Source organism: Daucus carota, chromosome 2 (assembly GCF_001625215.2).
Source record: "Daucus carota subsp. sativus chromosome 2, DH1 v3.0, whole genome shotgun sequence".
NCBI classification, from domain to species: domain Eukaryota; kingdom Viridiplantae; phylum Streptophyta; class Magnoliopsida; order Apiales; family Apiaceae; genus Daucus; species Daucus carota.
The window spans coordinates 34,204,093-34,217,086 of NC_030382.2; the positions used below are offsets into that span (position 1 = coordinate 34,204,093).

The window sequence follows — 12,994 nt, forward strand, 5'->3', positions numbered from 1 at the left end:
CCAGCAACTCAAGCGGTGACAGTATGATTATGTATTTATTTGATGGAGATGTGTATCTGTATATTTTAACCACGGTTGGTGGTTGTGTGGCACGGTTTGGGGCACTCGGGAGTTGGGCCTGCTCATAATCCAATACACCACCCATCGCTTATATTTGATCGAGATTTTAAAATATATTTTTTCATTCTTGAAATTTTATTGTTTAAAATTTATTCGAATTTTGTAATATTTAATTGAGATTTTAAATTATGCTATAAAATCTGATGATATTCAATAAAAATTTTAAATTATGTTTTAAAATCCGATGATATTCAATTGGGATGGTTTAAAATCCATTAAAATCTGATAGTATTCTGATAGATTTTTTTAGATTTTATAAAATGATAGCTTTTGTGGGATTCTTCAGTGTATTTTAAGTTTTTTGAAATCCCATCAAAATCTATGAGATTTTGAAGTATTGTGCTTAAATCCCCATTAAGTTTTGTTTGCTTCTAAAACATCACTTGAAATTGGGTTTTACAAAAATTATAATTTATATTAATAAAATATAATTTTTTTAGAATAATTTTCAAGATTAATTTTTTAGTTTGATTCCTGAACTTTTGGGTCTAACAGGCCTAACGAACTTAAAACCTACAATTAACTGGGATTTAGACAAAAGTGATAAAAATAATTTTGTAAACATTGTACACCTAAAACTTGTAAACTAATACGCAGCTGCAAACGAGACAAGCATTTTTAATAGTTTTGCAGTTATAAACGAGAAGCATGAGATGGTTGTTTGTACTTTGTAGTAATCGCCATGCATGCCGGGACAAATTTTTGCAAATCCAAACCGGTACGACAGTGAACATTTGTATATTGAAGACTTTGGCTAAGAATTTTAGCAAGGCCTCAATTTGTTTTCTTCTGACCTTGAGATACATGTACATTATTAGCAGTAGGAATCACTTTGTATAAATTCACCTGCATGGCTGTTTGCATGTATTCATAGAAATGGATTTCAGCAAACAATCTCAAGTCATAGTCTTGAGTGGCATTGTTATTTTTCTTACCCTTCTATGGAGGATCTTAAGTAGTAGGTATTCTAGGAGCCACAAGAAAGATTACGCTCTCCCAGAACCTCCTGGGGCATGGCCAATTATCGGTCACCTTCATCTTCTGGGAGCCAACAAGCTATTCCATCGTTTATTGGGAGACATGGCAGATGAACTTGGACCCATCTTCTCGTTACGACTAGGAAGTCGGAAAGCTCTTGTGGTAAGTAGCTGGGGAGTTGCGAGAGAATGCTTTACAGTGCACGACAAGGCCTTTGCCAACCGTCCAACAACAGTAGCTGTGAAGATCATGGGATATAAGGATTCTATGATTGGATATCTTCCTAATGGCGCACATTGGCTTAATCTACGTAAGCTAGCCGTTGTTGAGCTCCTATCCAACCGCAGACTTGACAAGCTCAAACATATTCCTGAATCAGAAGTGAATTTATTTGTCAGGGGGCTTTATGATCTATGGAAAGGAAAAGGAGAGGGAAGCATGCTTGTAGTGGAATTGACAGAAAAATTTAAGGACCTAACGATGAATATAATGGTGAGAATGTTGGCAGGAAAGAGTTATTTTGGAAATGGTGAGTGTAAAAATGAAGAGTCGAAAGAGATCCAGAAGGGATTAGAGGATTATTTGAATATGGCAGGGCTATTTATGGTATCTGATGCAGCTCCGCTGTTTGGTTGGATAGATTCACTAACAGGATACAAGGGAAAAATGAAGAAGACAACAGCAGTGATGGATAACTTACTTGAGGGATGGGTGAAGGAGCATAAACAGACCAGGAAACTTTCATTGATCAATGAATCGGAGCAAGACTTTATTCATGTTATGCTGTCTATCATGGAATCTGATCCAGATGCCCAGATTTCCGACACAACCATAAAGGGCACTTGCCTGGTAACTTATATCTTATTCTCTGTCAAAATCTTGCCTTTTAAGTACTAAGAACCAGTTGAGGAATATGTTACACTTGTAGTTTAATTATAAACCTCTACTGTATTAATTATTAGAACAACAATCTTTATTGATTATTTATTTGTGAGTGGCCAAAAATAAAGGGGACTGGTCCCTGTTAAACAATCGATTGCCTGGGACCTTTTAAATGATAAGTTGTTTTCTAGCTGTTGGATGAATATCCGACCGCCAGGATTTCAACAGGTCGAAAATTGATTGCTAGGGACCAGGACCCAAAAAAGAAATATCTGCAAGTATTTTCTTGCTACAGAGCATGTTCGTTCTACTAAGATATGTACTTGTACCATTAATTCCTCTTTGCAGACTCTCCTTTTAGGCGGATACGACACAGCAATGGTCACACTTACATGGACAGTCTCATTGCTACTCAACAACCGTCACGTGCTAAGAAAAGTTCAAGATGAATTGGACAAGCATGTCGGAAGAGCTCGCCAAGTAAATGAATCAGATATGAATAATCTACCTTACTTGCAAGCCATTGTTAAGGAAACATTACGATTATACCCAGCTGCACCACTTAATGTACCGCACGAAGCTAGAGAAGATTGCACTGTCGCAGGCTTCCATATTTCAGCTGGCACACTCTTGCTTGTAAACCTCTGGAAGTTGCAACGTGACCCGAGCATCTGGTCCGATCCCCTCGAGTTTCGACCCGAGAGGTTCGTTGAAAAAGATGTTGATATTGAAATGTGGGGGCAGAATTTCGAACTCATACCGTTTGGATCAGGAAGGAGAGCATGCCCTGGTAGCACATTCGCCATCCGAGTTTTGCACTTGACACTGGCTCAGTTGCTTCATGGGTTTGAGCTGGGAACTGTTTCGGACTTGCCTATTGATATGACTGAAGGTTCAGGAATTACTATGCCAAAGTTGACACCGCTTGAAGTTACGTTCAAGCCCCGGCTGGCTCCATCTCTCTACGTATGAAGCACTGATTTCACGTACAGGTCTCCATATTTAGTTTATTAATAATAATTAATAAGCTCCTTTGTCGTTTACGGGGCCGTATTCAGTAAGTAGATATTTAGCTTGCAAGTTTTTCCCATTTACTTGAATGGATTTTTCTTGTTTTAAGCGCATAGGATTAGGATTTATATGCAGTCCACTATAAGTTTAGTACTGTAGTTTTCTATTTCATATATTTGCGCGTACATGGTAGGCGTAAAAGATTTAAGACTCGGTGGATCTGGAGAACTTATAATTTTGAAAATCTATCAGAATTTAGGAGCCATCAACGAGAGGTTTAAAAAGAATGGTGATGTGATTTAAACTACACATCTTCGTGACATAAAAAAATAAAAATTTCAAGTAGTCAATTCTCCTGAAATTTTAAGAAATTGTCACGGAAAACTGATCAGAACTATATATTATTTTAACATTTTTCTTCACTCTGAAAGCTTTATTTTGGGTTAATAGTGAATCATGGAAAGTCATGTTTGGGGAATGATTTTGCGTACCAGGAAAATGTTAAAATAATACATAATTCTGGTAAAACTCCTCTCTTCTCATCACCGGTTTTGGAAGAATTATTCATTTAATAAAAAACATTGCATCTGCTTTTTGTAGTGTACATGTAACTCTCTGCCATTTGGGATCTGAAGTATTACGTTACATGGGATATCAGAGCCTGCTGCCTGAACAAACTGATCAGGCAATTTCTGCAGAAATTAGATGAAAGTTTGTTATGCTGTATTCGTTTGGTTCCATTTATAAATGTATTGACTAAATTCAAATGAATGTTCTGTCCTTACTATAAGCGTCATCATACTACCAGAACCATACAGGTTTACCAGGAAGCGTGGGAGACCTGTGGTTATTTTGTAAGAACACTGGACCAATAAAATCATAGTTAGGAGAAGTAAGATCCAAGCTATTCAATTTTGGGGTTATATTCAACTTATAATGTACAATGCAAGACATTTATTCATACGGTGCATAATCAATAACTCAGAAACATAAACCATTATGTTTAGAACATGTCTAATTCAAACTGTACTACACGATATTAAACCTTTGATTCTGAAGCATTAAAAATATGAATCAATTACTTAAATACAATAGAATAACCAAAATGCTATTTAGCCCCAAAAACTACAACTTTTATTGTTAAAATCCCCTGATATACTGTACAGGATAAAACACAGTTAGGCTCCAATCAAGTAGATGATAAAACAAGTGCATAATCTGTTATGCCCAAAATTTGACTATGAGTATATATGAAAGGGTACGACCCTCTAAGGGCTTGATCTCAATGAGAGGGTGTAGCCCTCGGAGGTGTGACCTCTATGAAAGGGCGTAGCCCTCGGAGAGCTTGACCTCAATGAGAGGGCGTAGCCCTCGGAGGTGTGACCTCTATGAAAGGGCGTAGCCCTCGGAGAGCTTGACCTCAATGAGAGGGCGTAGCCCTCGGAGGTGTGACCTCTATGAAAGGGCGTAGCCCTCGGAGAACTTGACCTCAATGAGAGGGCGTAGCCCTCGGAGGTGTGACCTCTATGAAAGGGCGTAGCCCTCAGAAGGCTCGACCTATGTGATAGGGTGCGCCTTTCACGGGGTGTCCCCGGGGGCGCGACCTCATGTTAAAGAAGGACCTGTCTAATGTGTTGCTGGGATGATCGATGGGACAAGACGGCGAAGGCAAGGGCGCGCCCTCAGGGGCCGCGCCCACAGGTAAACATTGTGTGTGTGAGGATGAGTGAGTCTCGATGACGACCCTTCCGAGGGATACGAAGACCTACCCTTTCGAGGGATATGAAGACTAGTGCCAGGCTCATCTGGAAGTTATCAGGCTCATCTGGTAGTTCCCGGGTTACGACCGGGCGTGATCTATAATCCACAATCCTGCTATCTGCCGGGTTGTCCTCGTGCGGGGGCTTGGGGTGATCACGGTTGTAGAAGGCCCTCAGGGGTGACATGAAGGCCGATCATATGTCTGGGTCCTGTATTCTGGTGAGTTAGCCCTCATTGGGGGACTGAGACGATCGTGTAATTTGGCTCCTCAATGGTCTTACCTCTTAGTGAGAACCTTCGCTAGGGGGTAAGGACGCGTCCCTACACCTCAAGGAAGTGGTCACGGCTCTATCCGATGTCTCCTCCATGCTACGAAAAGTAGCGGTTAGTGTCATCTCTCGTAGTGGAGATGATGCCGTATCCGTGATGTACTTGGACTAGGAGTCTGAGGTAGTTGGCCTCAAGGCTTAATTCTAACTGGAGTAGAACTCTAAGTGATAAGTCACCGGCTCAAGGTTGGTCTTATCCCCAAGAGGCCTAGTCCTGATCAAACTAGGAGTCTTGGTTCAATAGAACTACGTATGGCTTGATCCCCTATAAATATAGGGGTACGTAGGCACATTAGGGGATCATGAGTTGAGAGCACGTGAGACCAACTCAAAACCCTAATCTCAGCCACCCCTAAAACACACAACCACCGCACTCCGGTAGCTTACACCACCGTCACAGATCTTGATTCCGGCCATGAACCTCATCTTTGTTGATTACCAAATTCCTCTATCAACAAATTGGCGCTAGAAGGAGGGGCTATTCAGGATCTTCATCTTAAGAGGAAGAGATGTCTTACGACGGGGTTTGTACATGTAGATGGAGTGTTTTCTTGCAAGGTGATAGCTAGGAAATAAGAAGCATGCAGAGGGATGCGACCGTCAAAGAACACGGGTTTTGGGGACCGACACATTAGGAACGCGCGTCTTCCTCTGACTGGGCACGCCTCCAGGTAATATTAAACCTAATTATTTAATTATGTAGGATTCTTGCATGTATAGGGTTGCAGGTGATACGGCGTTTGACTATCTCTACAAGGGATGCACCCTCTCCATCCTGAAGGGCCCCCACACCGCCATCCCTTTGAATGGCCAATGCATTAATAATTCTCGGATCAACACCACCTTCTCTAGGGGGGGGAGCATTGCACCTTTTATTTCACTTTCTCATGGAGTCACAAACCATGAAGCTGGTGCATTTTTGTAAACGAGCGCATCATCTATAAAATCAAGTATATGATGAGACTGAGTTTCTGATCATATCTTGATACTTGTCAAGAAATAAGAGGTGTGCAGCATGCCCTCAATATTGTTCATCCAAAAATTGAAGTATGCTCGAAGAAGCCCTCAATATAATACAAATTGCTTGAAAGCAAGGGGAGTGCTCTAGTAAGCCCCCGTGAAAATTTCACACAAATAAGGTGCCTCTAAGGGCGCGCCCCTGGCACATAAACTTTTATGGTTGATCAATGACCAACCACTACATATATAAAATCAAGGATACAAGGACCGCGCATGGTGTACATGGTAAATGATGGGTGTGCAGTTTTAGTGAAAACTTTGACTTTTCACCAAGTGCCACAAATGACATCACAAAGTTTTGAAGCCTTGATATAAATGTCGCAAATGGCAATGCACCTGCACTTTCATACATCTTTACTTCATGTTGATTCATAACGACGTCATTGTGAATAGACGGTCGAGAAGTCTGACTCATCTGTTTGGTTACTACTGATCAAGCTCGCATATTTAGATTCTGTAGTACTGACTCTTTGCATCTCATTGCTGATGAAATCTATCGATGCCTATGAAATCAATTTATTTGAACCCTACAGACCATAAAATAAAGCTCAACAGCTGCTGTCTGCTGATAAGGTCTGGGATTGCAGAAGAGGAAGTATACCAGAATTTTGATTCAGACATGGAGATGCTTGACTTTTCAGTTCCATTCAGAGTATATTAAATATTCAAGGACGAAAATACTCACATGAAAGCACTAGCAAAAGTTAAGTGGATGAATAGGAAGTTGTCCACTAGGGTAATTATGAGTCCCGTCTGCCAAAATATTGGTTTTAACACATTCCAATAGCCAAGGACGCGCCCTGGAGAATGCAGAGTGCACTACAGGCGCGCCCCTAATGCGACCTATGCGGGGAACGCCTAGACAAAAGGCTATAATATCCCCCTAAGTCATGGATTTGATTCCGTAACTCTACTAATATCTTCCTAAGTCATGGATTTAATAAAACAAAATCCATGATTTGATCAATAATAGGACGCATGAAATTAGCTACAAATGCTAGAAACGCGGCCTGAGAAAGAGTTATAAAATAGAGTTACGGAATGAATGATTTAGACATATAAGCGGACATATATATAGCTTACTTTAGAACTTGAACAAATGGTAAATCAGTGGTAGCAGGAAAAGAAAACTACACTGGAGGTCAGCGTATAAAAGACCAACTATTATAACAAGCAGGCAACCTAAATAGAGCCTGTCGATGCATGCCATATAGTTTGGCGAGAAGATCAAATGTCGCGCCTGGCAGTTTGTATAAGTTGCAGGCCACTTTATTTTATGTGTTTTGAATACACAAATATTAGCTATGTGCCTATGTGGAAGGCAAATATTAAAGAGTCACATCCCAGCCACACCTGGATTGTTGCCTACATCTGTGTATAGATGGTGCGATTACAAGTTGTATATCCGAAATGAAGCTTCTGTTTTTGTGTGAAACAAAAATAGCAAACAGGGCTCATTATTGTATTTGTATGGGCAAAAGAGAAGATGAAAAAGTGTGTGTTGCATACGTGTGTATCCACAAAAGCTAAGGGATTACTGATGATTCTGAATATAAGACGCGCCATGATCGAGTAAAAGAGAAGGTATTAACAGAATCAATATTGTGCGATATTACGAGCACATTTATGAGTTCTTTTTGAAATTTCAGGCTAGATCTTTAAGAGCGCGCCCTGGTGACATACAAAGTGATCAAGTTTATTGTATAGAAAAATCCCCCAACATTCAAAAAACAAAAGTCTCGAGGTTACATCATATATCAGATATAATCACTTGTGTGGGAGTCTCAAACTCGACATGCATGAAAGGTTGGCGGCTGTTGGTAATGGAATAGCGCGCCAGAAAAGTTTATGGGTTGCTATTTAGAAACTTTTAACAGTGCATGCATAACGATGATATAAGAGTCAGAGAAATATCATCAGCTTCCCAAGTAAAATACCAAAAAATAGTGAAAACAAAGTGATGTACAGGCGATGATGGTGTTAGCTTTTCCTGACATTATGTTTCACGCAAAGTCGCAGACAATAAGAAAATATATCTGGCACTTTTTGTGACCCAGCATATGCAGCTACTATGTTGGGGTTTGCTAGTTACAAAACACCTCTCATGCACCAGGTGAGTGAGAAAGCCTCGAAACCATGAGGGCGCGCCTTGTCCTTTTGTTTGTAATGAATATTTGAAAACTAGTCTCAAGAATATGTGGATGTGACACAAGTCAGGCTAGTCAAGAAATTCTCGAGGAAGGTGATAGCTCTTAATAAAATAATTAAGGGCGCGCCGTAATATAAAAAATGCAAAAATAAAGACTTGATCCTACATGATCAAGTAAAATATGTGCTGTGATTTTACGGAGAGAAAGTAACAAAGTTCGTATGGACGTAAAGCAAAGGAAAAGTTGTTTAGGACGCGCCCTAATGCCATTTAAAGTGGTACAGGATTTTTCCTTCGACCCACCAACTGTAGAGCCGAGGAATCACTAATAATTCCTTTAAAGTCAAGGCGCGCCATGTTTAAAATAAAAATAATATCTCCCCCTGAAATAGTACAAACGGCGAGCGGGAGGATATATGCAGGGATGAAAAATGATCAGCTTTATAAACGGCGCGTCCAACAGCTGGCAATCCTAACATGTGCATATGGGTCTCTACTGACGCATGCATCTATGTTTTCTAGTTGACCGTGGAAAGTAAATAAATCAAGTTGTGTTTGATTAATAAGTTGTGTGAATAAACACAAGCTTGCGAGAGCCAAGAAAGAAAATTCTTGGGGGAGCTGTATGTGTTTGTGACAATATGGAGGTCGCGCCTACAAAAGTGACTTGCATATATGTATAAATGAAGATTATGAAGTTGGTGATGCGAGGCTGACTGATATTATAAATATCATGCGCATGAAGGTGGTCAAGCTTTTTATTTTATAAGGAAATTCCCTGTGTTGAGAAATACTGGGGAGTATTGGAAGTGTTATACCTCTTGGTGGCTTAAAAAATACTAACACCAATATAAAGGTGGTGAAGTCACGTGCTAGGCGGGGTCCGTTGAGTAAAAGTGATAAACAATCACACATGCCAAGCTCGGTTAAGCACTGAACACACAGGAAATATAAGGTGTGAGTATTATTATTATAATAATACAATCTGGTGGACCAAGTAATTATGGTGGTAGGTGATTTGAATATGTGTGGCATGCCGGGCATGTAACTTTGTCAAATGAGATTGTTATTGGAAAAAGCCATAACCCGGACTCGAGGCTTGAGGATTCAGGCAGCCATTAATTGATTAAAACCTATATAATGGTTATTTGATCAAATATAAAAGTACCCGGGGCGCGCCTGACTATATTATTCTAAGCTGCCGTAAATAATGGAGCACCAAAATATTTTACAGACTCTTTAAAAATTTAAGAGTGTATTCTCTCCTCTTTTTTAGGAGTCGTTACCAAACAAACAAAAAAAAGAAAAAAAAAGGGGACAAAATTTTTATATTATGAAAATTCCCTTGACATCTCCAATATCAAAAGAATTTGGGGAGTACTTGTTATGCCCAAAATTTGACTATGAGTATATATGAAAGGGTACGACCCTCTAAGGGCTTGATCTCAATGAGAGGGTGTAGCCCTCGAAGGTGTGACCTCTATGAAAGGGCGTAGCCCTCGGAGAGCTTGACCTCAATGAGAGGGCGTAGCCCTCGGAGGTGTGACCTCTATGAAAGGGCGTAGCCCTCGGAGAGCTTGACCTCAATGAGAGGGCGTAGCCCTCGGAGGTGTGACCTCTATGAAAGGGCGTAGCCCTCGGAGAACTTGACCTCAATGAGAGGGCGTAGCCCTCGGAGGTGTGACCTCTATGAAAGGGCGTAGCCCTCAGAAGGCTCGACCTATGTGATAGGGTGCGCCTTTCACGGGGTGTCCCCGGGGGCGCGACCTCATGTTAAAGAAGGACCTGTCTAATGTGTTGCTGGGATGATCGATGGGACAAGACGGCGAAGGCAAGGGCGCGCCCTCAGGGGCCGCGCCCACAGGTAAACATTGTGTGTGTGAGGATGAGTGAGTCTCGATGACGACCCTTCCGAGGGATACGAAGACCTACCCTTTCGAGGGATATGAAGACTAGTGCCAGGCTCATCTGGAAGTTATCAGGCTCATCTGGTAGTTCCCGGGTTACGACCGGGCGTGATCTATAATCCACAATCCTGCTATCTGCCGGGTTGTCCTCGTGCGGGGGCTTGGGGTGATCACGGTTGTAGAAGGCCCTCAGGGGTGACATGAAGGCCGATCATATGTCTGGGTCCTGTATTCTGGTGAGTTAGCCCTCATTGGGGGACTGAGACGATCGTGTAATTTGGCTCCTCAATGGTCTTACCTCTTAGTGAGAACCTTCGCTAGGGGGTAAGGACGCGTCCCTACACCTCAAGGAAGTGGTCACGGCTCTATCCGATGTCTCCTCCATGCTACGAAAAGTAGCGGTTAGTGTCATCTCTCGTAGTGGAGATGATGCCGTATCCGTGATGTACTTGGACTAGGAGTCTGAGGTAGTTGGCCTCAAGGCTTAATTCTAACTGGAGTAGAACTCTAAGTGATAAGTCACCGGCTCAAGGTTGGTCTTATCCCCAAGAGGCCTAGTCCTGATCAAACTAGGAGTCTTGGTTCAATAGAACTACGTATGGCTTGATCCCCTATAAATATAGGGGTACGTAGGCACATTAGGGGATCATGAGTTGAGAGCACGTGAGACCAACTCAAAACCCTAATCTCAGCCACCCCTAAAACACACAACCACCGCACTCCGGTAGCTTACACCACCGTCACAGATCTTGATTCCGGCCATGAACCTCATCTTTGTTGATTACCAAATTCCTCTATCAACAAATTGGCGCTAGAAGGAGGGGCTATTCAGGATCTTCATCTTAAGAGGAAGAGATGTCTTACGACGGGGTTTGTACATGTAGATGGAGTGTTTTCTTGCAAGGTGATAGCTAGGAAATAAGAAGCATGCAGAGGGATGCGACCGTCAAAGAACACGGGTTTTGGGGACCGACACATTAGGAACGCGCGTCTTCCTCTGACTGGGCACGCCTCCAGGTAATATTAAACCTAATTATTTAATTATGTAGGATTCTTGCATGTATAGGGTTGCAGGTGATACGGCGTTTGACTATCTCTACAAGGGATGCACCCTCTCCATCCTGAAGGGCCCCCACACCGCCATCCCTTTGAATGGCCAATGCATTAATAATTCTCGGATCAACACCACCTTCTCTAGGGGGGGAGCATTGCACCTTTTATTTCACTTTCTCATGGAGTCACAAACCATGAAGCTGGTGCATTTTTGTAAACGAGCGCATCATCTATAAAATCAAGTATATGATGAGACTGAGTTTCTGATCATATCTTGATACTTGTCAAGAAATAAGAGGTGTGCAGCATGCCCTCAATATTGTTCATCCAAAAATTGAAGTATGCTCGAAGAAGCCCTCAATATAATACAAATTGCTTGAAAGCAAGGGGAGTGCTCTAGTAAGCCCCCGTGAAAATTTCACACAAATAAGGTGCCTCTAAGGGCGCGCCCCTGGCACATAAACTTTTATGGTTGATCAATGACCAACCACTACATATATAAAATCAAGGATACAAGGACCGCGCATGGTGTACATGGTAAATGATGGGTGTGCAGTTTTAGTGAAAACTTTGACTTTTCACCAAGTGCCACAAATGACATCACAAAGTTTTGAAGCCTTGATATAAATGTCGCAAATGGCAATGCACCTGCACTTTCATACATCTTTACTTCATGTTGATTCATAACGACGTCATTGTGAATAGACGGTCGAGAAGTCTGACTCATCTGTTTGGTTACTACTCAAGCTCGCATATTTAGATTCTGTAGTACTGACTCTTTGCATCTCATTGCTGATGAAATCTATCGATGCCTATGAAATCAATTTATTTGAACCCTACAGACCATAAAATAAAGCTCAACAGCTGCTGTCTGCTGATAAGGTCTGGGATTGCAGAAGAGGAAGTATACCAGAATTTTGATTCAGACATGGAGATGCTTGACTTTTCAGTTCCATTCAGAGTATATTAAATATTCAAGGACGAAAATACTCACATGAAAGCACTAGCAAAAGTTAAGTGGATGAATAGGAAGTTGTCCACTAGGGTAATTATGAGTCTCGTCTGCCAAAATATTGGTTTTAACACATTCCAATAGCCAAGGACGCGCCCTGGAGAATGCAGAGTGCACTACAGGCGCGCCCCTAATGCGACCTATGCGGGGAACGCCTAGACAAAAGGCTATAATATCCCCCTAAGTCATGGATTTGATTCCGTAACTCTACTAATATCTTCCTAAGTCATGGATTTAATAAAGCAAAATCCATGATTTGATCAATAATAGGACGCATGAAATTAGCTACAAATGCTAGAAACGCGGCCTGAGAAAGAGTTATAAAATAGAGTTACGGAATGAATGATTTAGACATATAAGCGGACATATATATAGCTTACTTTAGAACTTGAACAAATGGTAAATCAGTGGTAGCAGGAAAAGAAAACTACACTGGAGGTCAGCGTATAAAAGACCAACTATTATAACAAGCAGGCAACCTAAATAGAGCCTGTCGATGCATGCCATATAGTTTGGCGAGAAGATCAAATGTCGCGCCTGGCAGTTTGTATAAGTTGCAGGCCACTTTATTTTATGTGTTTTGAATACACAAATATTAGCTATGTGCCTATGTGGAAGGCAAATATTAAAGAGTCACATCCCAGCCACACCTGGATTGTTGCCTACATCTGTGTATAGATGGTGCGATTACAAGTTGTATATCCGAAATGAAGCTTCTGTTTTTGTGTGAAACAAAAATAGCAAACAGGGCTCATTATTGTATTTGTATGGG

General features: G+C 41.3%; 1 protein-coding gene across 1 annotated transcript; it reads left to right on the forward strand.

Annotated features, from left to right (window-relative positions):
• The first annotated feature begins 908 nt into the window (after positions 1–908).
• Positions 909–3,243, forward strand: LOC108207418 (cytochrome P450 CYP82D47). The gene is made up of 2 exons (XM_064086304.1): positions 909–1,947; positions 2,329–3,243. Exons 1-2 carry the CDS (start codon positions 997–999, stop codon positions 2,950–2,952), a joined length of 1,575 nt encoding a protein of 524 aa, XP_063942374.1. The 5' UTR covers positions 909–996; the 3' UTR covers positions 2,953–3,243.
• Positions 3,244–12,994: the final 9,751 nt, after the last annotated feature.